We start from the raw sequence: 25250 nt of genomic DNA, 5'->3' as shown, positions 1-25250 counted from the left end.
AATCACTTTCAGAGCTCACTCCTAGACCACTTGTTCTATATATCACCTTGGAATCAGAAGCATTTATCATTTTTTACCACTGCAGGAGAATGGAGGACCTGGCTGGCTCAGCCACCCAAGAGAAATCAATTAATTTTCATGCCAATACTTTAAAAAGTCAAATTAACAACAGTAATCAAGGGTTTATAGTTCCTCCTAATGGATTAACTCTAAATAGCCTAGCATGCTGCTAATCTCATGACTTGGCTGCTACAGCAGCCATGTTAAATATTCATCATAACTAACGCTATGATTTGGTCACGCAGGTCGTGGAACTTACGGAATCTGTGACTTCCACAGATCTCGATGACTTCAGCCCACAGCTGCTGGGAGCTACAGGGTACCCCCACCTCCTGTGATGGCCTGGAGCTTCAAGGTACCCCTGCCAGCATTGGCGGGTGGTTGGGGAAATCACCCGGCTGCTCCCCGGTGACCAGGAATTTTTGGGGTACCCCAGCCACCATGGGCGGGGGGTGGGAAGGGCGGGAAATCCCCCGGCAGCTGCCCAGCCTCCGCGGGCAGCGGGGGTATCCCCCGCAGCTCCCTAGCTGCCACAGGCGGGGGGCCCCTCCCAGCTCCCAGCCACTGGGCAGGGGCCACAGCTCCCAGCCACAGCAGGGCAGGGTGCTGGACCCTCCTCCCTCCGTGTTTTGTCATGGACGTTTTTAGTAAACGTCAGGGAGAGGTCATGGCTTCCGTAAATTTTTGTTAATTGACCGTGACTTGTCTGTGATTTTTACTAAAAATGTCCATGACAAAATCATAGCCTTAATCATAACAGCTACTGAAGCTGAAGACACATGGAATATACTGTTAAAAGTTAAAATGGGATTAAAAAACAGTAGCTGCAGCATACAGTGGAAGGAGTCTAACTCTGCTGCAAGCTGCCTGGGATGGTTTTCAGATAGAAATCTCTAAGGTCTCCGTAGGGCTTACCATGGAAACAACAGGAACAAGCAATTGTCTCCAAAATCAAACGTCACGCATAGGGTATCAATGCTAGTTACTTACTGGTTTGGGGTTGACTTCAGTGGAGATGAGTTTTAAGAGGCAGTTGAGGAGTCTTTGCTTGTGAAAGGTGGAAGATGTGGGGACAGCACTGGGTTCGGATGTTTCCTCCCTGGAATCCTGGGTTTCTGGCCCTAACACAGCTAGCCAGTCATATTCCAGCTGCAACTTGTTTGGCTTGCCCATCATGAGGTAAACTTCAGCCAACGTAAGGCTCTCAGAGTTTCGTAGACTCCATCCCTCCTCTCTGACCTGTTGAGCAAGTCGGCTTGGGTCATCCTTCAGAGGCTTTGCAGAAGGTTGTCCCTGAGGTGGATGCAGAAATGAAGAGCTCAGCTTCTCTTGAGTCTCCTCCACTACTGCATCTTGTAAAACCTTACTAAAAGTATCAGGCTGTGGTCCCTGGCTGTGGGTAGCTTGTGTTTCAGGTCTGGATAGGCCACTGCCAGGCGATGCTATCACAACTCTTGCTATCTGTGCAGAACAGGGGTCAGCTGCCTCTGTATTCTCAGCTGGAAGAGCCACAGGAGAGGCACTCCCAGCTGAGGGAGCAGGGTCTTTCCCTTGCAGTTTGTCTGTGCAAAAACATTTCTCTGGGACAATCAGATCCTGACAGGACTTCATATACCGAGGGAATGGATCGAGCAGAGAGAGTTCTTCCAGGTCAGGGATCTTGCTGCAAACACAAGCTGTGTTGCATGATGGTAGCTTGGTTGCTTGGTCACTGGCCAGGGCCTCCTCACCCTCAGTACAGAAAGCCATGAAGATTGGCTTCTCCAGACTCCCTCCTGGGTCCTGAAGTCCAGAAGGTGGTTTTTCGAGAGAGTTTGTGATGCTGAAACCAGTGGGTCCTTCTGTCAGGCCACTCTCTGGGGAGACATCTTCAGGGCTTGCAGAGACTTCCGCTATGGGCTGAGAGGTTCTGCCTTGCTCCATAGTGCTCTCTGTCCTTCCGCCACTCTTACCCTCTGATCCCCGAGGGTACTTTAGCTGCCCTCTGGCTGTCCCCTGACCACTCTGAATGCCCAGGATTTGGGCAGGAGGCAATAAGTGAGAGTCCTTTGTGTTCTGTTTGCATTTGCCAGTTTCCTGCCAATGAACTGTGCAGAAAGCCTTGGAGTGGACTACTCTGGCCACCTCAGGGAGGGGGATGAGTGTACAGTTCTCTCCTGGGAAGAGATGAAGCATCACTTTCTCCTCTGAGAGGCTGCCTCTTGCTTCTGAATCTCTGGAGTCCTGAAGCTGCCGTTCCTCTAGTGTTTTACGCTAAATATACTTTGTCAAAGATTACAACCATTTTACATTATGCAGATTAGCTGCAGCATCAGCCACAGATACCCCTAAAAAGAACATCTGGCAGCCCAATTTGTAGTTTAAAAGATTAATAAGCAGCTCTCCACTCAGGATAGATGTGTATGTTCTGTAATCAGGAATTAAGCCTTTACATGTTGAGAAGGTAATATACCCAAGACCACAATTTTTCCATGAACAGCAAACTGATCCTACATTCTTGGACAAGGTCATTGGTCTCAGCTTCACTTATAGATTTATAGTTTAAGGTCAGAAGGGACAATTCTGATAATTTAGTCTGACCTTGATAACAGACTATAGGAATACCTGAATTAATTCCTATTTGAATTACAGCACGTTTTGTAGAAAAACATCCAACCTTGATTTAAAAATTGGCAGTGATGGAGAACCCACTGGATCTTGTTATACCCTTGTCTGCTAGACGGAAGAGCCCTCTATTATCAAATTTCTGTTCCTCACATAGGTAATTACAGACTGTGATCAAATCACCCCTTAACCTTCTCTTTGATAAGCTAAATATATTGGCCTCCTTAAGTCTATCACTATAAAGGCATGTTTTTCCAATCCTTCAATCATTCTTGTGGCTCTTCTCTGAACCCTCCCCAATTTACCAACACTTGTGCAGCAGACTAGAAATTCCATGGCAACTTTGTTTAAATTAAAATGAGAAGTTTTCATTGATTTTGGTATAAAAATGGACTGCCAAGTCAGTACAGTAGCTCCTTGTTATATATTTTCACCTTGGTATCTGTCTCCACATGTAAGGTGCTACTTTGCAGCTGCTGCAAGACTTACAAGTTAAAGACTTACACGTTGAAGAAAAAATAAACTAACAGAAGTGTGAAAGAGCTAGGAAGAAGAGAATAGTTGGCATCTTATAAGAGTTTCTATTAAATTACAAAGATTAAAGTTTAGAGGTAGGGATATTAAAAAAAAATACATCTTTGTAACAAACTCTAGGGCTTTGTGATGGGGGTTAATGAGAGCCTCAGAGGTTAACTGGTGTCACCTGTGAGAGGGAGAGCCAGGCTTAGTTAAGAGTGAAGCTCAGCTGGGAAGGGCTGGGATTGCAACATAAAGCTAGGAGGCTGAAAGCAGAAAGGAGAAGCAGAGAAAGAGGGGTGCAGTCATAACCTGGGAAGTCAACAGAGACAAAGGAAGAAGTCCAGGGAGAGAGAGTAAGCCCTGAGATCCCAGAGCAAGGAGTCTCCCAAGAAGCTAGGAGGGGGTGAAGTAGCCACAGGGAGTACAGTAGGAACCCATGGTAAATCCAGAAAAAGGCAAAGAGAGGCTGCGTAGGAAACTCCCCAGGGAAACAGCGGCAGGGATTGGTACTGAGCAGACCTGGACTGCTGGTTATAAGGTCCCTAGGCTGTAGTGGGTGGGCCTGGATTTCCCTCACACCACTGGTATAGTGGCACTGAGCCCCAGGCTGGAGTTGAACACTGTCCAGAGAAGGCATTTGGACTTTGGTCCTCTTGGACTTTGTCACCTCGGAAAGGGTGGTCTAAATGGGGACCTACCTGGAGAGCCAACTTACCAGAAAAGAGACTATTGCTGAGTGAGCAGAATGGGTCATCCAATGCCCTGAGAGTTACTTCCCCAGACCTAGACATAAGGAGGTGCACTAGCAGTGACCGGGAACCTTGTTACAAGGCTTGTACAAGAGAAAGCTACTCACCTTATGCAATAGTTCTTTGACAGGTGACTCCCTACGGGTGGCTCCACTGTAGGCATACTTGCGCCCCTAATCAGAGATTTTAGGTAGCAGTGTCAGTTTGGTCTGCACAGACACTCTCCTTTCCACGTAGTCCGCCTCATGACTATCTTGGGCTGCTCAGGCAAACTGCCCCCAGTTCCTTCTCTACCACAGAGTGCCATATTGAAAACTCCAAAGTAGAGGGGAGGACAACAGGTTATGGAGCACCTATAGAGACAGACATCTCAAAGAACCATTGTTGCTGCACAAGGTGAGTAACTTCCTCCTCTTCTTCAAGTAGTGTCCCTACGGGCTAGGTTCCCTCTAAGCTGTGCGGCCGGTCAGCCACCCAGCAAGCTATCAAGTGCTATGCACTGCAAGTGTCCCTCCGCCCACTGCTGTGCTGCTCCTGCCCTCTGCCTTGGAGCTGCTCCCCGAAGCCTCCTACTTGCTATGCAGAGCAGGGTGGGAAGGGGGGTGCTGATGTCAGGGTGTGCCCCTCCCCCGACCTCTGTACCCACTCTCTGCAGAGCCGGGCTGGGGGGAAGAGAATGCGACAGGGCTCAGGAATGGGACAGAGGGAGCTTGCCGGTAGCTGCTGCTGTGTCTGTTTTAAGTGCAGATCTACTTAAAAGGGAAATGTACAGCAGCAAATCATAGGGCTGAAAAGAAACAGTAGCGCTCAGGATTTTATTGGGACTCCATTTTGTCATCATCTGAAATTCTGCGCTTTAATTAAAGCAATCCCTGAGTTTCTATCTTTTTCCATTGTGAATATAGTGTAAATTGTGTTAATTTTGCTGGGTGTGTGTCTCCACATGCTATTGTGCCGAGTGATTACAGCGCCTGGAGGGGTTTGCTGCTTGTCACGGGCATAGCATTTAGAGACAGACCAGGCTGGAGATTTAAGGGGGCACAGAGGTTCCACAGTTTCAGGTTGTACCCCAGGGATTCTATCACAGCATCCCTGTTGTCACAATGTGGTTTAAGGGATAAAACAGGAAGATGGATTTATTGATTCATATGAAAGGGGGAGGCTACTTTAGGGAGAAACTTGGGATGTAACCTCAGTGTTACTTTGACTTTAAAGAATGAATGGTGGGTGGGGCATCATATTTCTCCTATTCATCTGGCTGAGGGCAATTTAAAACGCTGTCTTCATGAACAGGTGTAGGAGAGAGCAAGTCACCATGGGCTCAAAGGGGAGCCTACTCAAGGCTCTGAGAATTAAAGTAAGATCCCAAGTTGGAGCAGGTGGCCTCACATGCAGGAAGAGATTTCCAAAACCCTTAAGGAATCTACGTACCCTTAAGGGAACAGAGAAAGAGCTTTGACTTTTTGAGGACTAAAATGTAGTCTGAAATGAGGGGGGTGGGGAGGGGGAGAAAGAGAGGAAGGAAGATGTTTAGTCTATGTGCTTAGAACGACACGAAATTTGGCATAGATTAAATTTCTGCAGGTAAGTATGCAGAGTGGTCTACTTTCTGTGTAATAGCACGTTTTTCACTTTGTCAGAGCATTCTACCTCTAGATCCTGGAACCAAGGAGCCAAACCTTGAGGCGAGAATCTGCAAGTTGCAGGGAAAGATCTGTCATTTTGAGAAAGAAGATGAGGAATGGGCTGAAGAGGAACCAGAGAACATAGTGCAATCTGTGCCAGGTAAGGGAACCACACCTGCCTTGGTCTACTTCTTTTAAGTACATCAGAAGCAGGAAGCCAGCTAAACAACCAGTAGTGCTACTGGACGACCGAGGTGCTAAAGGAGCACTAAAGGGGGATAAGGCCATTGCGGAGAAACTAAATGAATTCTTTACATCGATCTTCACAGCTGAGGATGTGAGAGAGATTCCCAAACCTGAGCTATTCTTTTTAGGTGACAGATCTGAGGAATTGTCCCAGATTGAGATATCATTAGAGGAGGTTTTGGAACAAATTGATAAATTAAACAGCAATAAGTCACCAGGACCAGATGGTATTCACCCAAGAGTTCTGAAGGAACTCAAATGTGAATTTGCCGAACTACTAACTGTAGTCTGTAACCTATCATTTAAATCAGCTTCTGTACCAGATGACTGGAGGATAGCTAATGAGACGCCAATTTTTAAAAAGGGCTCCAGAGGTGGATCCTGGCAATTACAGGTGTGTAAGCGTGACTTCAGTACCGGGCAAACTGGTTGAAACTATAATGAAGAACAATATTGTCAGACATATAGATGAACATAATTTGTTGAGGAGTCAACATGGTTTTAGTAAAGGGAAATCATGACTCACCAATCTAATAGAATTCTTTGAGGGGGTCAACAAGCATGTGGACCAAGGGGATCCAGTGGATATAGTGTACTTAGATTTGCAGAAAGCCTTTGACAAGGTCCCTCACAAAGGCTCTTTACGCAAAGTAAGCTGCCACGGGACAAGAGGGAAGGTGCTCTCATGGATTGGTAACTGGTTGAAGGATAGGAAACAAAGGGTAAGTATAAATGGTCAGTTTTCAGACTGGAGAGAAGTAAATATTGGTGTCCCCCAGTGGTCTGTTCTAGGACTAGTCCTTTTCAACATTCATAAATGATCTGGAAAAAGGGGTAAACAGTGAGGTGGCAAAATTTGCAGCTGATACAAAATTACTAAAGATAGTTAAAACCTGGGCAGACTGCGAAGAGCTACAAAAGGATCTCTCAAAACTGGGTGACTGGGCAACAAAATGGCAGATGAAGTTTAATGTTGATAAATGTAAAGTAATGCACATTGGAAAGTATAATCCCAACTACACATATAAAATGATGGGGTCTAAATTAGCTGTTACCACTCAAGAAAGATCTTGGAGTCATTGTGGATAGTACTCTGAAAACATCCACTCAATGTGCAATGGCAGTCAAAAAAGGGAACAATGCTAGGAATAATTAAGAAAGGGATAGATAATAGGACAGAAAATATCTTGCCTCTATATAAATCCATGGTACACCCACATCCTGAATACTGTGTCAGATGCGGTTGCCCCCTCTCAAAAAAGAGATATATTGGAATTGAAAAAGGTTCAGAAAAGGGCAACAAAAATGATTAGGGGTATGGAACAGCTTCCATATGAGGAGAGATTAATACGACTGGGACTTTTCAGCTTGGAAAAGAGACCGCTAAGGGGAGATATGATTGAGGTGGATAAAATCATGACTGGTGTAGAGAAAGTAGATAAGGAAGCGTTGTTTGCTACTTCTCATAACACAAGAACTAAGGGTCACCAAATAGAATTAATAGGCAGCAGGTTTAAAAACAAACAAAAGGAAGTATTTCTTCACATAACGCACAGTCAACCTTTGGAACTCCTTGCCAGAGGATGTTGTGAAGGCCAAGACCATAACAGGGTTCAAAAAAGAACTAGATAAATTCATGGAGGATAGGTCCATCGATGGCTATTAGGCAGAATGGGCAAGAATGGTGTCCCTAGCCTCTGTTTGCCATAAGCTGGGAATGAGTGACCGGGGATGGATCACTTGACTGCCTGTTCTGTTCATTCCCTCTGGGGCACCTGGCACTGGCCACTGTCGGAAGACAGGATACTGGGTTAGCTGGACCATTGGTCTGACCCAGTAGGGCCATTCTTATGTTCTTATGGTCTGGAAGGGGCAATCAGAATAACTCCCACTTTATCTCATCATACCTTCAGCAGGACCTTGGACAGTAGAAGAAACGGGGAAAAGGCATATAAAAGGTCTCTGTCCCATGGGAGAATGAGTGCGTTTCCCAGGGACTGATTCCCAAGGCTTACTCTGGAGCAATAGCAAGGACACTTCTTGTTCCAGTACATAGCAAAGAGATTTATAGCCGGGGATCCCCAAAGGGCAAATATGTTGTGAAGCACTTCTGAGTTCAGTTCCTATTCGTGGTAGTGATAGGTTGTCAAAACTTCTGTTGGCTGTCACATTCTGTATTCCAGGTAGGTAGATGGCTGAGATAGGCACATTGTGTTGGATGCACCTATTCCAAAGTCTGAGTGCTCCTGTGCAGAGGGAGGGAGATCTGGTGCCCCCACGGAGATTGATGTAAAACATACAGGCTATATTGTCCTTCATGACTTTTGTGTGGGTGTTTCTTGATAAATGGGAGAAAGTGTGCACAAGCATTCCTGACAGCTCTTAACTCCAAAAGATTGATATGGAGGGCTGCTTCTGTAGACCACTCGCCCTGAACCTTGTGGTTGTGCAGATGAGCTCCCCAGCCTATCATGGAGGCATCTATTATTAGGGTCAGCACAGAATCATAGAATATCAGGGTTGGAAGGGACCTCAGGAGATCATCTAGTCCAACCCCCTGCTCAAAGCAGGACAAATCCCCAATTTTTGCCCCAGATCCCTAAATGGCCCCCTCAAGGATTGAGCTCACAAGCCTGGGTTTAGCAGGCCAATGCTCAAACCACTGAGCTATCTCTCCCCCCAAGGATCAGTGGCAGTTGTATGAATTGAACACCTACTCAAATGTTGGATGAGTCTTTCCACCAGTCCAGGGAACGTCTTACAGTAGAGGGCATTGACAGCAGTTTGCTTAGTCTGTCCTTGTTCAGTGAACAGATAGACCTGAGCCACATCTTTAGACACCTCATGAACAACCAGGCGTGTGGAATGACGAAGATGAACGCTGCCTTATGACTGAGTAACTGTAGGCAGGTCCTGGCCAATGTTTGTGGGCTGGCCTAGACTCTCTCTATGAGGTTCACAAGGATGGTAAATCTGTGCAGTGGGAGATATCCTCTTGCTTGCGCTACATTGAGTTCAGCTCCAATAAACTCCAATCGCTGTACTGGAGTGAGGGTTGATTTCTGGTTTCGAGCTGTAAGTCCAGTTGTGCAAATGTGCATAAGGTCATCTGAGTGGTGCGTATAGCATTCTCGAATGAGGGGGCCCTGAGGAGGTAGTTGACTAGCTATGGGCAGATCACAATGCCCAATGTTCACAGGTGCGCCGTTAAGACAGAGAACCTTGGAGAATACCCTGGGTGTGGACGAGTCACTGTACTGATAATGGTCTTGCCCAAAGGTAAACTGTAGGAATCTCCTGTGTGATGGACATATGGAAATGTGGAAGTAGGCATCTTTGAGGGCTGAAAACCAGTCTCCTTGTTTCAGAGCTGGAATAATGGCTGCTAGCATGACCATCTTGAACTTCTGTACCTTCATGTTTAATGTCATTAGATCTAGAATGGGCCTCCAACCTCTCTTCACCTTGGGGAATCAGGAAATGATGAGAGTAAAACCCCTTTCCTCTGACTTCCACTGGGACTGGTTCTATGGCCGTTAGGTGAAAGAGATGTTCTATCTCCTGGCAAAGTAGGTTCTCGTAAGAAGGGTCCCTGAAGAGGGATGGGGAAGGAGGGTGGGAATAAGGGAGAGACGTGAATGGAATGGCATAACCCTTCAAAATACTCCAAGGCTCATCTGTTGGAAGTGATGCTCTCTCACCTGCTGTGAAAATGGGACAGGTGATTTCCAAAGGAACGTGATGGGTGCATAGATAACAGCTGATGTTGCAAGGCATAATTGTTTGGGCCCTCAACTAACCCATCAAAAGTGCTTAAAAGAGGGTCTAAGAGGTTGAAGATTGGGGTGCTGACTGTTTCCATGTTTGTACCCTGGGCCTCTTGTACTGTGACATTGGGTACTGAGAAGGTCGTGACCTGTGGTGTGGTTGAGAGCAGTATCTCCTCTTTTATCCCACAGTATAGATTCCCAGGAAGCATAACGTGGCACAGGACTCCTTCAGGATGTGAAGAGAAGTGTCAGTCTTATCAGCGAAGAAGTTGGGCCCTTTGTACAGGAAATCCTCAACTATAGTCTGTACCTCTTTGAGCAGCCTGCCTCATTATCACTTCTCTGGAGACCGAGCAGGCTGCTGTATCTGCCACGTCCAATGCCGTCAGTGCAGTTCTGGCCACTAACTGGCCTGCTCTGACAATGGCCTGAAACTGCTCTTTTTGCACCTCCAGTAAATGTTCAGTGAATACGCTGTTTTCCATAATTAACAAAATCATATTTGGCCATGACAGCTTGGTAATATATGACCTGGAACTGCGATGTCACTGATAAATACACCTTCCTTCCAAAGAGAGCTAGCCCTTTCCAATCTTGATCATATGGGGTTGACTTGGGGTGATGTTGCCTGCATCATACATTAACTGCATCTACGATTGAATTGGGTTGAGGATTTGAAACAAATTCTGCCTCTTTGGGACATAATATTTTTTGGACATAATATTTTTTGTTGGCTCTCTTGCAGGTTGGAGCGATGGAGGCTGGTGTCTGCCTGAGGACTTTAGCAGCATCCTAAAATGCCTCATTAATTGGGAGGGTAATTCTGGAGGAGGAAGTGTGCAGAATATCTACCAGCTTGTGATGTAGGGGAATTTGCAGCTCATCTGCCACCCACTTAGTAAGATCTTGATTCTTAAAACTCATCAGCTAGTGATGGAGGGGAGGCATTAGAGCCTCATCTGGTGAAGATGAGAAGTTTGCTGGAGGGGTAGCCTCCCTTTTGACCCTTTCCTCCTGTCCTTCAAAAGTTTCCTCCTCCTCCAGTTCAGGGGCTCTGGATAGCAAAGCTATCCAAAACCGTCTGGCCGACTTTCACTGGGAGACATTGAACACCCACCAAGAATTCCAATACGGCCATTGGGGATGCCCAAGTAGGCCTGTACCAAAATTGCAGGTTGGCATGAGGGTGAGGAGGACCCTAGTACTGTGACGGCATGCTATGGTGAGAGACCAGGGAAATAACATCCTCTTCGTCACTGTCAGACTCGTCACCGTGTAATGGTGGTGCTGACCAGGGTGTTGCTAGTAAATGGTGAGGTGCCATGGGTGATTCCGGGCATTAGGATCTGCTTGGTACCTGGGTCCTGGTACAGAGTAATGGGGATTGCGGTTCTTCTATGACCTCCAGGTCTCTAGGGTACCAGAGCTCTTGTGGTACCGTTGACTCACTAGGCACTGCGTAGGAGTGTCAGCGATAAGTTGTCAGTACTGACTGTTGCTTATGTGCGGAACACTCTAGGGATGGGAGTTTTGCTGCACTCAGTACTGGCGCTTTACTCAGTGCTACTGCCTTAGAAGTGGTGTGGACTTTATTCTTCTTAGGGGGTGGTTCGCTGCCTCGGAGCTTGAGCCCCAGCACCTCTAGGCGGTGTGGCTAATCTCATAGCAGAGGCACCCTGATGCTTCTGGGTACTGTGCTTCAGAGCCCTGGTACTGAGGTGGCTGAGCATGCTGGTGAACCCCTCTGGCTGGCCAAAGACTCTGTTTGTGGGCTTGGAGGCCTTTTTCTCATGCTTTCATGGGGGGAAATCTGCTGATTTTTTCCACGATTCTACCCCCTTGGAAGTTGAAGATTCCAGGGACAATCTGTGTACTGGAGAAGGTCTGGCACCCAAGTCATCTGGCAGCTGAAATTCACTCTCCATCAGGAGTTTTAACTTCAGCTCCTGTTTTTTTCAAAACCTCACCTTGAGCTGCTCACAGAGGTGCACTTTTATGGGATATGCGATTCTTCCAGACACTTTAAACAGTAAGAGTGCCTATATGTTACCAGGATTGCTTCCTTGCAGTAGAGAAGTCTCTTGAAACTGGGAGAGCCGGGCATGCCCATGGGGGGGTAGGTCTATCACCCTGCAAAAGTGAGGAATGCAGAAGAAAGCTGGTCCCGCTTCTTCTCCCCCCTCCGCCACCCCTTAAAAAAGAAGTTTAAAAAGTCTAAACTACTAAATGCCCTAGGCAGGGGGGAATTCCCCCAGAAAAGGCAGGAAACATGAAATAAATGTTCTTTTCTTTTTTTAATCTCAATGGGGTAAACCAGGGGTGGGCAAACTTTTTGGCCTGAGGGCCACATCGGGGTGGGCAAACTGTAGGGAGGGCTGGGGAGGGAGGGCTGTACCCCCCAAACAGCCTGGCCCCTGCCCCCTATCCAACCCCTCCCACTTCCTGCCCCCCGACCCATCCAACCCCCTCACCCGCTCCTTGTCCCCTGACCACCCCACAGGATCCCACCCCTATCTAACCCCCCCGCTCCCTGTCCCCTGACTGCCCCGACCCCTATCCACACCCCCACCCCCTGACAGGCCCCCCGGGACCCCACCCCCTATCCAATCACCCCGGTTCCCCGTTCCCCCCCGCCCCCCCCCCCAAACCTCTGCCCTATCCAACTGCTCCCTGTCCCTTGACTGCCCCCCGGGACCCCCTGCCCCATATCCAACCCCCCCAGCCCTGGCCCCCTTACCATGCCGCTCAGAGCAGCATGTCTGGAGCTATGCCACCCGGCTGGAGCCAGATGCTCCGCCCTGCAGGAGCGCGCAGCCCCGCCACCCAGAGCACTGCCCGCACAGGGGCATCGCTGCATGGGAGGGGGAAGAGCAGGGGAGGGGCTGGGGATGAGCCATCCCAGCCAGGAGCTCAGAGGCCGGGCAGGATGGTCCCATGGGCCAGATGTGGCCCACGGGCAGTAGTTTGCCCACCTCTAGCTATTAAGGGAAACAAGAGGACTAAAACTACTACTACTACTAATGTTAATGACACAGAAAGAAGAGACAACTGCTCGCTCTGTTCGAGACCAAAGGCGGTCGAGAAGGAACTGGGGGTAATTTGCGCAGTGATAGATAGACGTGAGGCAGATCACAAGGGAGGAAGAACGCATGTGCAGGCTGAAAAGACACTGCTACCTAAAATCTCTCATTAGGGGCTCAGATACACCTACAGTGGAGCACTCATAGGGACACTACTTGAAAAAGAATATACAGATTTGTCCAGGGCGGCAGCAGTACAAAAACCTTCCATCCTACTGTCCAACTAACAGTCTCACAAGACTATGATTAAGGAATATCTTTAAGTGCAAGTTGCTAGATCAGTCCTCCTTTGCCTCTTTGCTGAGGCTGCCAACCCAAGGGCCAATCATCATCATGATGGATTTTGTAATGTGAACATCCATCCATGAGCAATTGGACTGAGCCCACTGGGGGGGAAGGGTGGGGGGAGGTGAGCTTCATTTAAAATCAAATATATTTTTCCTGGGAATTCAGGATAGAAGAGCTGAAGGAAAGAGAGAATACTTCTAGATTCCCTACTAGAGATATCTTCACTTCACCAGCTCTGATATATTAGCACCTTACCTTTAGTAAACAGGGGGCTAGTGTTCCTTTAATGGAGATTTGTGTGTGTGAGAAAACAGTGAGGTTAGCATAGCGAGGGAATTGCCCTGAACACGGTACACAAAGCAGACTAACGGTTTTGCTATAAACAGGAAAAGGATACAATGCGCACTTCATGGAGAGCCCACTTCTGTTTCAGGAACTCAATGAGGCTGGAGACCTTCCGATGTAACTCCACTATCATTCTGCACAGGAGGTAAACAATGTGAGAGAACTGAGAACTCAGTCAGCAGAAACTGAAAGCACAACCTGCTCCCAAAACAGAATCAAGGAGAGAGACTGGACTGGCACAATGTAAACTAGGAGCAGAGACTGCAGCAATGTACACACTATGCAGAGTTATCCTTGCACCTACCCCTGTCTTACTGTAACCCCCATGAGAAACAGGAGGCAATTATAATGCACAACGCTAACGTGTAGGTAACTCATAATAATTTGTGAGTAACCTCAAAATTCTCTCAGATATATATTGCAGAGGTGACTTGGGCTCTCAATTTCTCCTGGAGGAAAGAGAAGAGGAGGGGAATGTTAGCTATAACTCTTAGCAAGTAGAACACAAAACTACAACACCAAGCGTGGTAAGGAGGATAAAATTTTTGTTTTTTCCCCTTGTCCTCAAAATGTCTGGCCTCTATCACAGGGTAGGAGGATAAATCCTACCCTAAAATACTAACCCTCCCCCTGGCCACCTTACAGCATTTTGTTATTGGTTCTGAATTTTTCATTGAAGAAATGAAAGTTACACTGACCAAGGTCCAGGACTTGTTACACTCAGTCCTGGACTAGTGCTAAGAAAGTGCTGGACAGCATTAGAGTGATATCATGAACTCCCAAAAGAACGTTGTTTATCCCCAGAAATCTAGAAATCTGCTTTTCATCAGTATGTAGTAATTGCCATGTCCAGAATCACAGAAACCTGTTATTTCAACTGCTATTTTGCCCTCCCTCTCAATGCACTAAATCCAATACATCTTAACTAGAGCTAGTGCCACAAGCCAGTGATCCACCTAGATCCCCTCAACGCTTATTAATGCTTTGTGTATCTATGCTATCTAACTTCAGCAGTTCAGGACAGAAACTGGTAAAGTCATACGTGAACCAAAATAAGGGGATTTAAAGCAGAATGGTAATCAGAATGACATTTTAAAGTCTGGTATCACATAACCCATTAGAGAGGTGGTTCTCAACCAGGGGTATGTATACCCCTGGGGGTATGCAGAGGTCATCCAGGGGGTACATCAACTGATCTCGATATTTGTCTAATTTTACAACAGGCTACATAAAAAGCACTAGCTTTTTATGTAGCCTGTTGTACAAACTAAAATTTCATACAGACAAAATGAGAAAGTAAGCCATTTTTCAGTAATAGTGTGCTGTGACACTTCTATTTTTATGTCTGATTTTATAAGCAAGTAGTTTTTAAGTGAGGTGTGACTTGGGGATACACAAGACAAATCAGACTCCTGAAAAGTTTGAGAACCACTGCACTAGAGTCAAGCATTTTGGGAGACAAGCACAAATGCTTTCAGGATCAGCAAATTTAAACATGCTGGTCCGGGACTGGTGATTAGAAAGTATTTTGATTTAACTCTTTGCAGCCCTGTTAGCAGATAGAATGCCACAGGCACCAGGAAAGGACAAATCCTCAACTGAGAGGGAATGATGTTGGAAAGGTGTCCTGTACCACACCCGTGCATTTTCTCCCTTCATTCTCAACATATAACATCCATCTTGCCCTTGGTTACCTGAGCCGTGGGTTCTGGGCCAGGCTCTGCACCCGAGCCCATGCATGATTATTTCGTGGCTGTAACTCCACAGGGACCCTCAGAGGAAGACGCACTGGCTTCTGATCCTCCTCATCACTAATGCCTAAAGGAAGGAGAGCAAAACAATGGGTCAAAGCGGACATGTGTTCCTGACACATCCAACTCAGTCAGAAATGTAGCTAAATGTTCAGTCAGATGAATTAAAAACTGTAGGTGGGGAAAGCGTCATAAGAGCATTTGGGCAGCTCAAATTCACCAGTGGAGCCCACTTCCTCAGATTACCTCCACTTCTGATGCACCAATGTTATCTTTGGACACTGCAACTGCACTAGAGTGGACAGGTGATTAAGCAGTGCTATGTCAAAACACAGATGGCTGGGAACTGACAAGTGTAATTGTTCAGAACTTTAAATTGCATTTAATATTGCTCGCTGATGAAAGCGTGCTTCGTACTGAGGTGGAAAGAGTAAAGAAGATCTGAAACGTTCCATGATAAGCAACATACTGCTGTTCATTTGCTGGCACTAGGATGAAGCTAGCCATCCACAAGTACAGAACAGCCTGAGTAAAGGTCTGCTTGTGCCTAATTTTTAAGCCTGAACCAGTTTTGAACTGGACCCAAGACCACCCGATCCAACCATAATAGAGTAATTAACTGACCCTTCCCCACAACCTGAGTCAGCGCTGCTGACACCTGCCTGTGGGGTCGGCAGGTTGGATGCTGCATGCAGTGACTGCATGCCCTACTCCTATCAGCCACTGACCCTGCTGGGCTGTGCACACACACTGCGGAGTAAGAGGCACTGCAACTCCTTGGCGCACACACTCTGCAGCACACCTAGTACAGCGAGGTGATGGCAGCTGGCAAGAGTGGGACACGCAAGCCGCTGCACGCAAGCCACCCATGGGTAGGAGGGGGAGAGTCAACCTGATCCTGAGTGGGTCAGGTTGCTTTCTGACCCGACCAATAACTGACATGTAGTCTGGTCCTGTCAGGTTCAAGCTGGGTTGCAGGGCTCTAAGCCTGAGATGCAAAGCAAAGAGGATTATCTCCAATGTAGCAACTTCCTTTCCAATTTCTCTATTTGCATGGTACTTTAGCAGCCAGTGTCAGATCTCAAGATCTATAGAAGTAGATTTTTCTCAAAGCTGTATCACTGGTGATGCAAATGAATGGGGCAACGAGAGAACAGGAACATCCAGTGCCCCAAAAGAACCTGAGATAGCATGAATTCCCTTGCCAGAGAGGCACACACCAAAAAAGCCCCACTGCCACTCACGCTCTCCTGATCATCTGTTACAACTCTTTCCCATTTCAGCTTCTCTTACGTACCATCTGGGTCACAAAGTTTCTTCAGCGCCCTGCACATTGGAGCTTTAATCCGAAGGTTTCTCCCTTTGTAGCGAACAGTCGTGGCCCTAAGTATATTTGAAAGAGAAATATTTATAGGCACTATGAACAAAGCAACATATATATAGTTCAGTGAAAAAGTTGGATACAAAGAATCCTACATGACTGGGCAGGAATGCAAGGGTTTGCTGGGCAGGAATCCAGATTTACAGGGGCATGTTGAGGCCTTTGCCATCTCTTAGGTGCCTGAAAATGAAACAGAAGTGACTCTTGTATCTCTGCACTGCTAGACTCACAGGAAGCACTATACAAGAGGCTGCCCATTAAATGAGGGACCCTATATGAAAAACAGGCTTGAATTCTTTGTCACCTTGGCAAGAGGAGATGATCCTCAGAGCCAGCCTTTTCATTTTGGTGTGACCAAACAAGTTTTGTCTTACTTCCCCCCCCACAATTGCACCACTGCGCACAGGGCCTGCCTGAAGATTCCGAAGAGTCTTTGAGAGGATTCTTTGCATGCTCTCAAATCTAAAGGCCATCACCAAGCTCCTCCATAGCAGAAATGAAGGCCAGCTGCTTGTGCTGGGGTCTCTGCATAGTAAACATTTACAGTATGGTTAGACAGTATGTGGCTCCAAAACCACATCAATAATCATAAGTCTCCTGAGAACTAAGATAATTTTTGTTTTCCTTTTGGGAAAAGCGTTACTTGTAAACCTCTTTCCCTACCCCCACCCCTCTAAGGCTGTCCTGCTCTCTGGTTACAGGCCCATGATGCAGGGGCTGACAGCCCTGAGCTGCTGATGGTGGTAACCAGAAGGGGAATCCAGATTGTGCAGAGGCTGGCTGGGCTGAGGAGATCCTGCAGAGTATGAGAGGAAGCAAAGGAGTCCTGGAGGCCGCCTTCTTTGTATGATGGGGAGAAGAAAGATGGACAGGTAAAGGGTTCCTAACCTAGGCTGCTAAGTGGGGAAGCTGCTAACACAGGGGGGGGATTCATAAACTCTCAGATTCAGAAACTCTCAGAGCTGTCAGAGTAGATTTTTATTTGCACTGAGCTGTCAGAAGCCGTTTTGTACTAGCATCATTTGATGAACTTTTGTGATACACAAGAGGTGATGACTGATCCCTTTAAAAAAAAAAAGATTTTAGAAAGCTCACAAGTGAAATAAAAAAAACCTTTGTTGCTTGAAACAAAAGCTACTTGCTAAGCTGTGAAACAGCGCTTCCTATCCTTAGTCTGCTACAGACTTGTCAGCCATGGGGCCTTTCCAAGTGTACGCAAGGACTGATTTCTTCACACTGATGCAATATATTGTAACTGCTATAAGCATAGCATTGCTGCCTTTTTTAAAGATCTAACCAAAACTGGGATTGTTTGGAGCCAACGATTAGTCCCTGAGGTCCATCAAGTCTAACACCAGGTCTCTGGCAGTGACCAATACCTGATGCCTCAGAGGAGGACACAATACACACCTGGCTGTCTACGCAATGCAGCAGTTGAAGGGTGGGATTCCTTCCTGACCACCGCAACAGAGATCTTATGCCCCAAAACTTGAGTTTTGATCCCCTTATCCTAGCTACAATTACTACTGATCATGAAGTCACAGTCCTTTTGAAAAAAACTCAGCCTCCTGCAAGCAAGTAGACTTACATGAAACTAGCATGTGATTTAGCAACCCTGATTAAACACAAAACACTTGTTTGTGTTTAATCAGGGTTGCTAAATCACATGCTAGTTTCATGTAAATCTGGCATGAATGAACTGGCATGAATGAACTTCATTCACAAGGATTGAAATCTATCTTCCTAGTGGGCGGACAGTGTGAGAAGGCAACAAACCCAGATGAGAATGCCTCTATCAGACTGTTTTGCCTGAGTTTAGTTGGCGAACATTTGAGTTTTGCTTTGGGCAAGCACAGAACCTCCTCCTTGTGTCTGACTCATCAGATGTATGACGTCAAGCACCCACTTTTCATCAGAGGCCCAATTTTCCATTTCCATTGGAGTTTGGGGACCTAAGTGGTTTGCAGGTGTCTGTGCTAGTCACAGTGCCACCATCTCAAGAGTGACACTGGGGATAACAGCACTGAGGATTCTGCTCTAGGCCATGCTGTCTGGAATGGGAAAGGAGTTGGAAAGATCTAGTGAGTCTGCAGTAGACAAAAAGCTCTGGATATATATTAGCATCTTTGTTCAATATTTATTGTTGTTTCTCCTTCCCCCAAAATAGTAACTACAAAAAACTTAAATGAACTTAAATTTTTGTAGCCCAATACAGTGTACAGAGTGCCAGAGTGATGTTTCAGTAGTGGTTACTGCTGGTGAGTTACTGCTGCCCAAAGTGTATCTGAGCAGGAAGCAGACAGCTGAGCAGGAAGCATGGCAGCTAGCCCATTATACATGGCAGATGCAACGTGCATAAATGTTTTGTGGGCAATGCTGTCAGAATTCGTAACGCAACAAAAAATACAAACAATGACCCTAACCTTAAATGGAAGGTTGTCTACTTTTACTGTAACTCTTACAAATGTCCTTGAATTCTGATACTTTGTAACGTTCTAAAGCAGTATTTACCAGAGATTCACAATGCTTCCAGCAACAGGAATACCCCGAAGTTCTGACTGTGTTAGGAAAAAAGGTATCACAACAAACCACTGCTTGGAACTCTCCATCTACACAACCGCTGTCCCAGATGTTTTATAAGCATTGGTTGCAAAGCAAGGTCTGGATCAGGTTCTGTTGAACCAGTACAGCCTCCTCTATGAGGATGTGAAGGTACAAGCATTAGACATACAGTACACTGCTGCAGCTCCCTCCTACAATGTAGTGCCTCATGTTTGGTAATCATCAAAAAGCCCCATTCCCACCAACCGTTCTGGGCATTATGGGAGAAGCATTTTATGAAGTCCATGCTGGATAGGATAAGGTGCAAGAACACACATCATAGTTGTAAGATGTCTTATGCCTGGATGCACCAAAATGGTTCTAGCTGACGCATTGCTGCTATGTGGACATGTCAAATCATTATGTGGACAAGTGGGACCACAATGGATTCACACAATCAACACCCCTGTAACCATTTTTTTTTTTGCTCAGTGGAAACTCAGTTTTCCACTGTAGTAAGAGGGGAAACCATTGGTGTCATCGCAACCTAATTTATGACTTGATCCAAAGCCCACTAAAGACTGTGGAAAGTCTCCCATTGAATTTAATGTGACTTCCAGAGACCTCCCTGACATTTTCCGCTTCAGCCCTGGTGCGGCAGGGGGCCCCCACAGCTGGCCAGCCACCATGGATGGACCCTGGAACTCCCCACAGCTCTGAGTAGCCACAAGTGGCAGGGGGACCCCAGCACTCTCAGCCACCATGGGCGGCCCCCTGGAGTCCCAGCAGCAGTAGGTGCTGAACCCTCCTCCCTCCCCATTTTGTCTCAGTTATTTTTTTAGTAAAAGTCAGGGACAGGTCACAGGCTTCCATGAATTTTTGTTTATCACCCATGACCTGTCCGTGACTTTTACTAAAAATATCTGAGACAAAAATCTTAGCCTTAGTTATGGATCAGGCCTTTTAGGTACAAATCTGAAAAAATGCGGAGAAGCCCCATAGGAGGTGCAAATTATCATAGCACCATCAACTTGCATGACAATTTAGAACAGCTGAGGATCAGCTCCTGTAACTAGATCTTAATTAAACCAAAATTTCTCAGACAAGTGTCTTCAATGTAGTATCCCATATAAATTCACTGGTGCTGTACAACTGTGTCACACAAGCCATCAGCTCAGTTTAAGTGCCTGACCCATGTCCAGATAAGGGTACGTTATCGACTCTACAGAAATAGCTTAATAATTTCAAGGTACTAACTGGAGCTAGGGTTGTAAAAATGCAACAGCCACTCTAACAGATCACTATAGTGTTACCAAAAAACTCAAACACTAAGAAATTCTAAGATAAGGTCACACTTTTTGTTTGTCAATAAAAATCAGATTTTCTGAACCCCACAACAGATTTTAAATGTATAGGGAGACAGGAAATGAAAAATGAAGAAATATTTTACCACTTTTTGCCAATTTATTGCATCTCTTATAATAATGTAACTGATCCAAGCAAAAGAAAAAAAGGTTAGGGTTAGGGTTATTGTTTGTATTTTTTGTTGCGTTATGAATTCCACAAAACATTTATGCACATTGCACCTGCCATGTATAATAGGCTACCTGCCATGCTTCCTGCTCAGCTGTCTGCCACCTGCTCAGACACACTTTGGGCAGCAGTAACTCACCAGCAGCAACCGCTACTGAAACATCACTCTGGCACTATATACATGTATCTGGCTACAAAAATAAGGATAGCTGACCAGTATACCATGTGATCCTAGGCATGATTCTCTCTGGAACACATCAGACGTAAGAAGTGCAGAGACAGCAGAGAAAGGGCAAATAAAGGAAAAGAAAATAAACCAAGGATCGAGGAAATAAGATAAAGGCAAAACTACGGACTGCACTACTGCTGGATGACCACATCACGCTACCCTATGTATTTCATGGGCTACCACAGTTTGGAAGCAAGCAATCAAGTTGTGCTCCACCAAATTATTATACACTAAAACTATTTATTTACCCCAGGTAGCTAATCTAAAAAGAATGAGAGGGAGATGAAGAACGCTACATCAATATATTCACATGGAAATTCACCATGTCTGCCCGTGGATACTAATTCATGACATTAGCACTCAAAATTTCTACTCTTTACCCTCCTTTAAAATGAAAGAAAAGAGGTCTCCTCCAAGATTACATGTCCTGAGGTGGTGGAATGATTTCTCTTTCTCCCTTTTCAGTAAGGCATGATGTTTTTAAATGATCTAGGAAGGAGTCCAATAATCAGTTATTGCAACTTTAAACTAGTGTAAAATTAAATACGGCTGAAGGAGGCAACTTCCTAATGCAAACATATGGCACAGCAGGGATAGCGGGAGGAGTAGCTTAATTAATTTAAAAGAACATGACAGATTAATGAGTATCAAAACAGAAACAGCCTGCAACTAAAGTAGTTATCTTAAAAATATGCTCTTCCTTCTTAGCTCTTGGTTTCTTTTAACCACGGATGTTTCCAAACCTAACAAAGTGCTGAATATTTAAAAACTGATATTACACAAAATATGATTAAGAATCTTTAGTATTAGGAAATGCTGTGGATGTGAACTATCTGCTGAAATAGAGCTTGTGATGTTTGCGGCCTTTCTGCAGTATAGATTCCAATTTGATTTAGGTATTGAGAGATTAATTGAGAGTTATCAAACATGAATGTCAAATGACAATTCTAATCCTACAGCATGTCCAAGCACTCAACTCCCAGCAAAATCAAAGGGAACTCAAGCACAGCACCTTGCAAGATCTTTCTTACACCAAACAAAGCAACCCTCTGAGTTTAACTGAGAATGCAAGCATTCATCAAATGGACACAAAATTAAAAAATTTCTTACTTGTGCTTTTAACATTATTATTATTATTCAATGTATTTGAATTCTCTGATTTGTCAGAGATGCTGTACACATTACCATTGATGCCGTTTTTGTTTTGAATTTCTCTCAGTTTAGACACATCCATCTACCCACTTACAGCCCCTATTACCACAGTATCCAAGCACCACACAATCTCTAATACATTTAACATTAGCACACAGCCCTGTTGCAGGCACTTGAGGCACACAGAGATTAAGTGACTTACTCAGGTTCACCTAGGATGTCTGTGACAGAGCAGGTACTTGAACATAAACCTCCCACCTGCTAGGCTAGTGGTCCCGCCCACTGGTTCATCCTTCCTCTAACAGATTACTTGGTTTCCCCTTCTAGTCCTTATGAACTAACACACAATTCACACTGGATTTACAAACACAGACAGAGTAGGTTTAAATCCCCCACATATGCCTTCAGTGAATTTAAAAAAATCCAAAGGAACATTTATCTTGAGCCTAGGCTTTGTAAAACCTTTGTTTTACTAAACAAAACATAAAATTTGGGCCTAAATCCGCCAGTGTCACTTTTAACAACTCTAATACGATATCATGTGATTGGAATAATAGAGACTTGGTGGGGTAAATCACATGACTGGAGCACTGTCATGCACGGGTATAAACTGTTCAGGAAGGACAGGCCGGGGAGAAAAGGTGGAGGAGTTGCACTGTATGTAAGGGAGCAGTATGATTGCTCAGAGCTCCAGTATAAAACTGGAGAAAAGCCTGTTGAGTGTCTTTGGGGTAAGTTTAGAGGCGAGAGCAACAAAGGTGATGTTGTGGTGGATATCTCCTATAGACCACCAGGATGAGGTAAATGAGGCTTTCTTCAGACAACTAACAGAAGTTTCCAGATCACAGGCCCTGGTTCTCATTGGGGACTTCAAAATCACCCTGACATCTGCTGGGAGAGAAATACAGCAGTGCACAGGCAATCCAGGAAGTTTTTGGAGTGTTGGGCACAACTTCCTGGTGAAAGTGCTGAAGGAACCAACTATGGGCCGTGCTCCTCTTAACCTGCTGCTCACAAACAGGGAAGTAGAAGTGGGTGGCAACCTGGGCAGCAGTGACCATGAGATGGTCGAGCTCAGGATCCTGACAAAAGGAAGGAAGGAGAGTGAAAAACCAGATTTTGATTCCCGCAGGGAACTGATGGGCAGGATCCCCTGGGAGGTTAATATGAGAGGGAAAGGAGTCCAGGAGAGTTGGCTGTATTCTAAAGAAGCCTTATTGAGGGTGCAGGAACAAACCATCCCGATGTGCAGAAAGAACAGCAAATATGGCAGGCAACCAGCTTGGCTTAACAGTGAAATCTTCAGTGAGCTTAAACACAAATAAAGAAGCTTACAAGAAGTGGAAACTTGGACAGATGACTAGGGAGGATAAAAAATATTGCTCGAGCATGCGGGGTGTAATCAGGAAGGCTAAAGCACAATTGGAGTTCCAGCTGGCAAGGGATTTGAGGGGTAACAAGAAGGGTTTCTACAGGTATGTTAGCAACAAGGTTGCGGTCAGGGAAAATGGGGACCCTTACTGAATAGGGGAGGCAACCTAGTGGCAGATGATGTGGAAAAAGCTGAAGTACTCAATGCTTTTTTTGCCTCGGTCTTCACAGACAAGGTCAGCTCCCAGACTGCTGCACTGGACAGCACAGTATGGGGAGGAGGTGAGCAGCCCTCAGTGGTGAAAGAACAGGTTAAGGACTATTTAGAAAAGCTGAACATGAACAAGTCCATGGGGCCGGATGCAATGCATCCGAGGGTGATCAGGGAGTTGGCTGATGTGATGTGAGTAGTTACTACAACTCCTGAGGAAGCTCATAGAAGGAAGGTAATATGGATGGGGGGTGTTCAGCTGTTGTGACCTGCACTGGATGTGCCATGTTTGTCTTTCTTCCACAGGACAGAAGTGACTGTACAAAGTGCAAGCTGGTCTCCATATTGGAAGAGAAGGTTCAAGGTCTGGAGAAACAAGTATTGACCCTGCGTTGCATAAGAGAAACTGAAGATTTCCTGGACAGACGTCAGGATATGCTTCTACGGGCACAACATTCTGAAGATTCAGAGCAGGCTGCGCAGCAGGGACAGGATGACGGTGAAGAAATTTGGCAGCATGTGACCTCCAGAAGAAAGGGGAGCCATGTACCAACAATGCGGATACAGGTAAGCAACCATTTTCATGTTCTCTCCACAGGTACTAATGCGGAGAGTGGACTAGATGATACATCTGAGGGAAGGGAACAGAAGGAGACTCCGTCAATTGGAAGGCATGAGATGCACTGTCCTAGGGATGGGGGTTCCACGACCACTGCTCCCAAGAGAAGGAGGTGGGTGGTGGTGATCAGGGACTCTCTCCTCAGGGAGGCTGAGTCATCTATCTGCCGCCCCGACCGGGAAAACCGAGAAGTCTGCTGCTTGCCAGGAGCTAGGATTCACGATGTGACGGAGAGACTGCCGAGACTCATCAAGCCCTCAGATCGCTACACCTTTCTGCTTCTCCACGTGGGCACCAATGATACTGCCAAGAATGACCTTGAGCAGATCACTGCGGACTACGTGGCTCTGGGAAGAAGGATAAAGGAGTTTGAGGCGCAAGTGGTGTTCTCATCCATCCTCCCCGTGGAAGGAAAAGGCCTGGGTAGAGACCGTCCAATTGTGGAAGTCAACGAATTGATACGCAGTGGTGTTGGAGAGAAGGCTTTGGATTCTTTGACCATGGGATGGAGTTCCAAGGAGGAGGAGTGCTGGTTGTTTGTTTGAAAAGTGTGAATTGGGAGTGCTTTGTTCCAGGTGAGCCTTGAGTGGGCCTGACTGTTATAAAAAGCCAGTCAGCTGCGAACCAGCTGAGCGGCGAACAGCAGAAAGGCTAACAGAGGGAGTTTGCCTGGGATCTGTCTGAGAGGAGGTACGCTAAGGGCTGCATTAGGGAGGCTGTGTTGGTAAGTATCTGAGTGTTGGTGAGTATCTACGTGGCTCTGGGAAGAAGGATAAAGGAGTTTGAGGCGCAAGTGGTGTTTTCGTCCATCCTCCCCATAGAAGGAAAAGGCCTGGGTAGAGACTGTCGAATCGTGGAAGTCAACGAATGGCTATGCAGGTGGTGTCGGAGAGAAGGCTTTGGATTCTTTGACCATGGAATGGTGTTCCAAGAAGGAGTGCTAGGCAGAGACGGGCTCCACCTGACAAAGAGAGGGAAGAGCATCTTTGCAAGCAGGCTGGCTAATCTAGTGAGGAGGGCTTTAAACTAGGCTCACCGGGGGAAGGAGACAAAAGCCCTGAGGTAAGTGGGGAAGTGGAATACTGGGAGGAAGCAGGAGGAGAGTGCAAGAGGCGAGGGCTCCTGACTCATACTGAGAAAAAGGGACAATCAGTGAGTTATCTTAAGTGCCTATAC

The 25250-nt window shown here is 46.1% G+C and overlaps 1 protein-coding gene across 3 annotated transcripts in view; it reads right to left on the bottom strand.

Annotated features, from left to right (window-relative positions):
- CRAMP1 (cramped chromatin regulator homolog 1) overlaps positions 1–25250 on the bottom strand; it is a 109037-nt gene that overhangs the window by 48661 nt on the left and 35126 nt on the right. For all 3 annotated transcript variants that reach the window (XM_043524735.1, XM_027834814.3, XM_037910191.2), the window contains 4 exons: positions 16335–16420; positions 14981–15104; positions 13339–13420; positions 1051–2313 (listed from right to left, as the gene is read on the bottom strand). In XM_043524735.1, the coding sequence (XP_043380670.1) occupies positions 1051–2313; positions 13339–13420; positions 14981–15104; positions 16335–16420 (1555 nt within the window). The remainder of the gene's footprint in view (positions 1–1050; positions 2314–13338; positions 13421–14980; positions 15105–16334; positions 16421–25250) is intronic.

This window comes from Chelonia mydas, chromosome 10, assembly GCF_015237465.2.
Source record: "Chelonia mydas isolate rCheMyd1 chromosome 10, rCheMyd1.pri.v2, whole genome shotgun sequence".
Lineage (NCBI taxonomy): Eukaryota > Metazoa > Chordata > Testudines > Cheloniidae > Chelonia > Chelonia mydas.
This window is presented reverse-complemented; position numbering and strand designations above follow the sequence as displayed.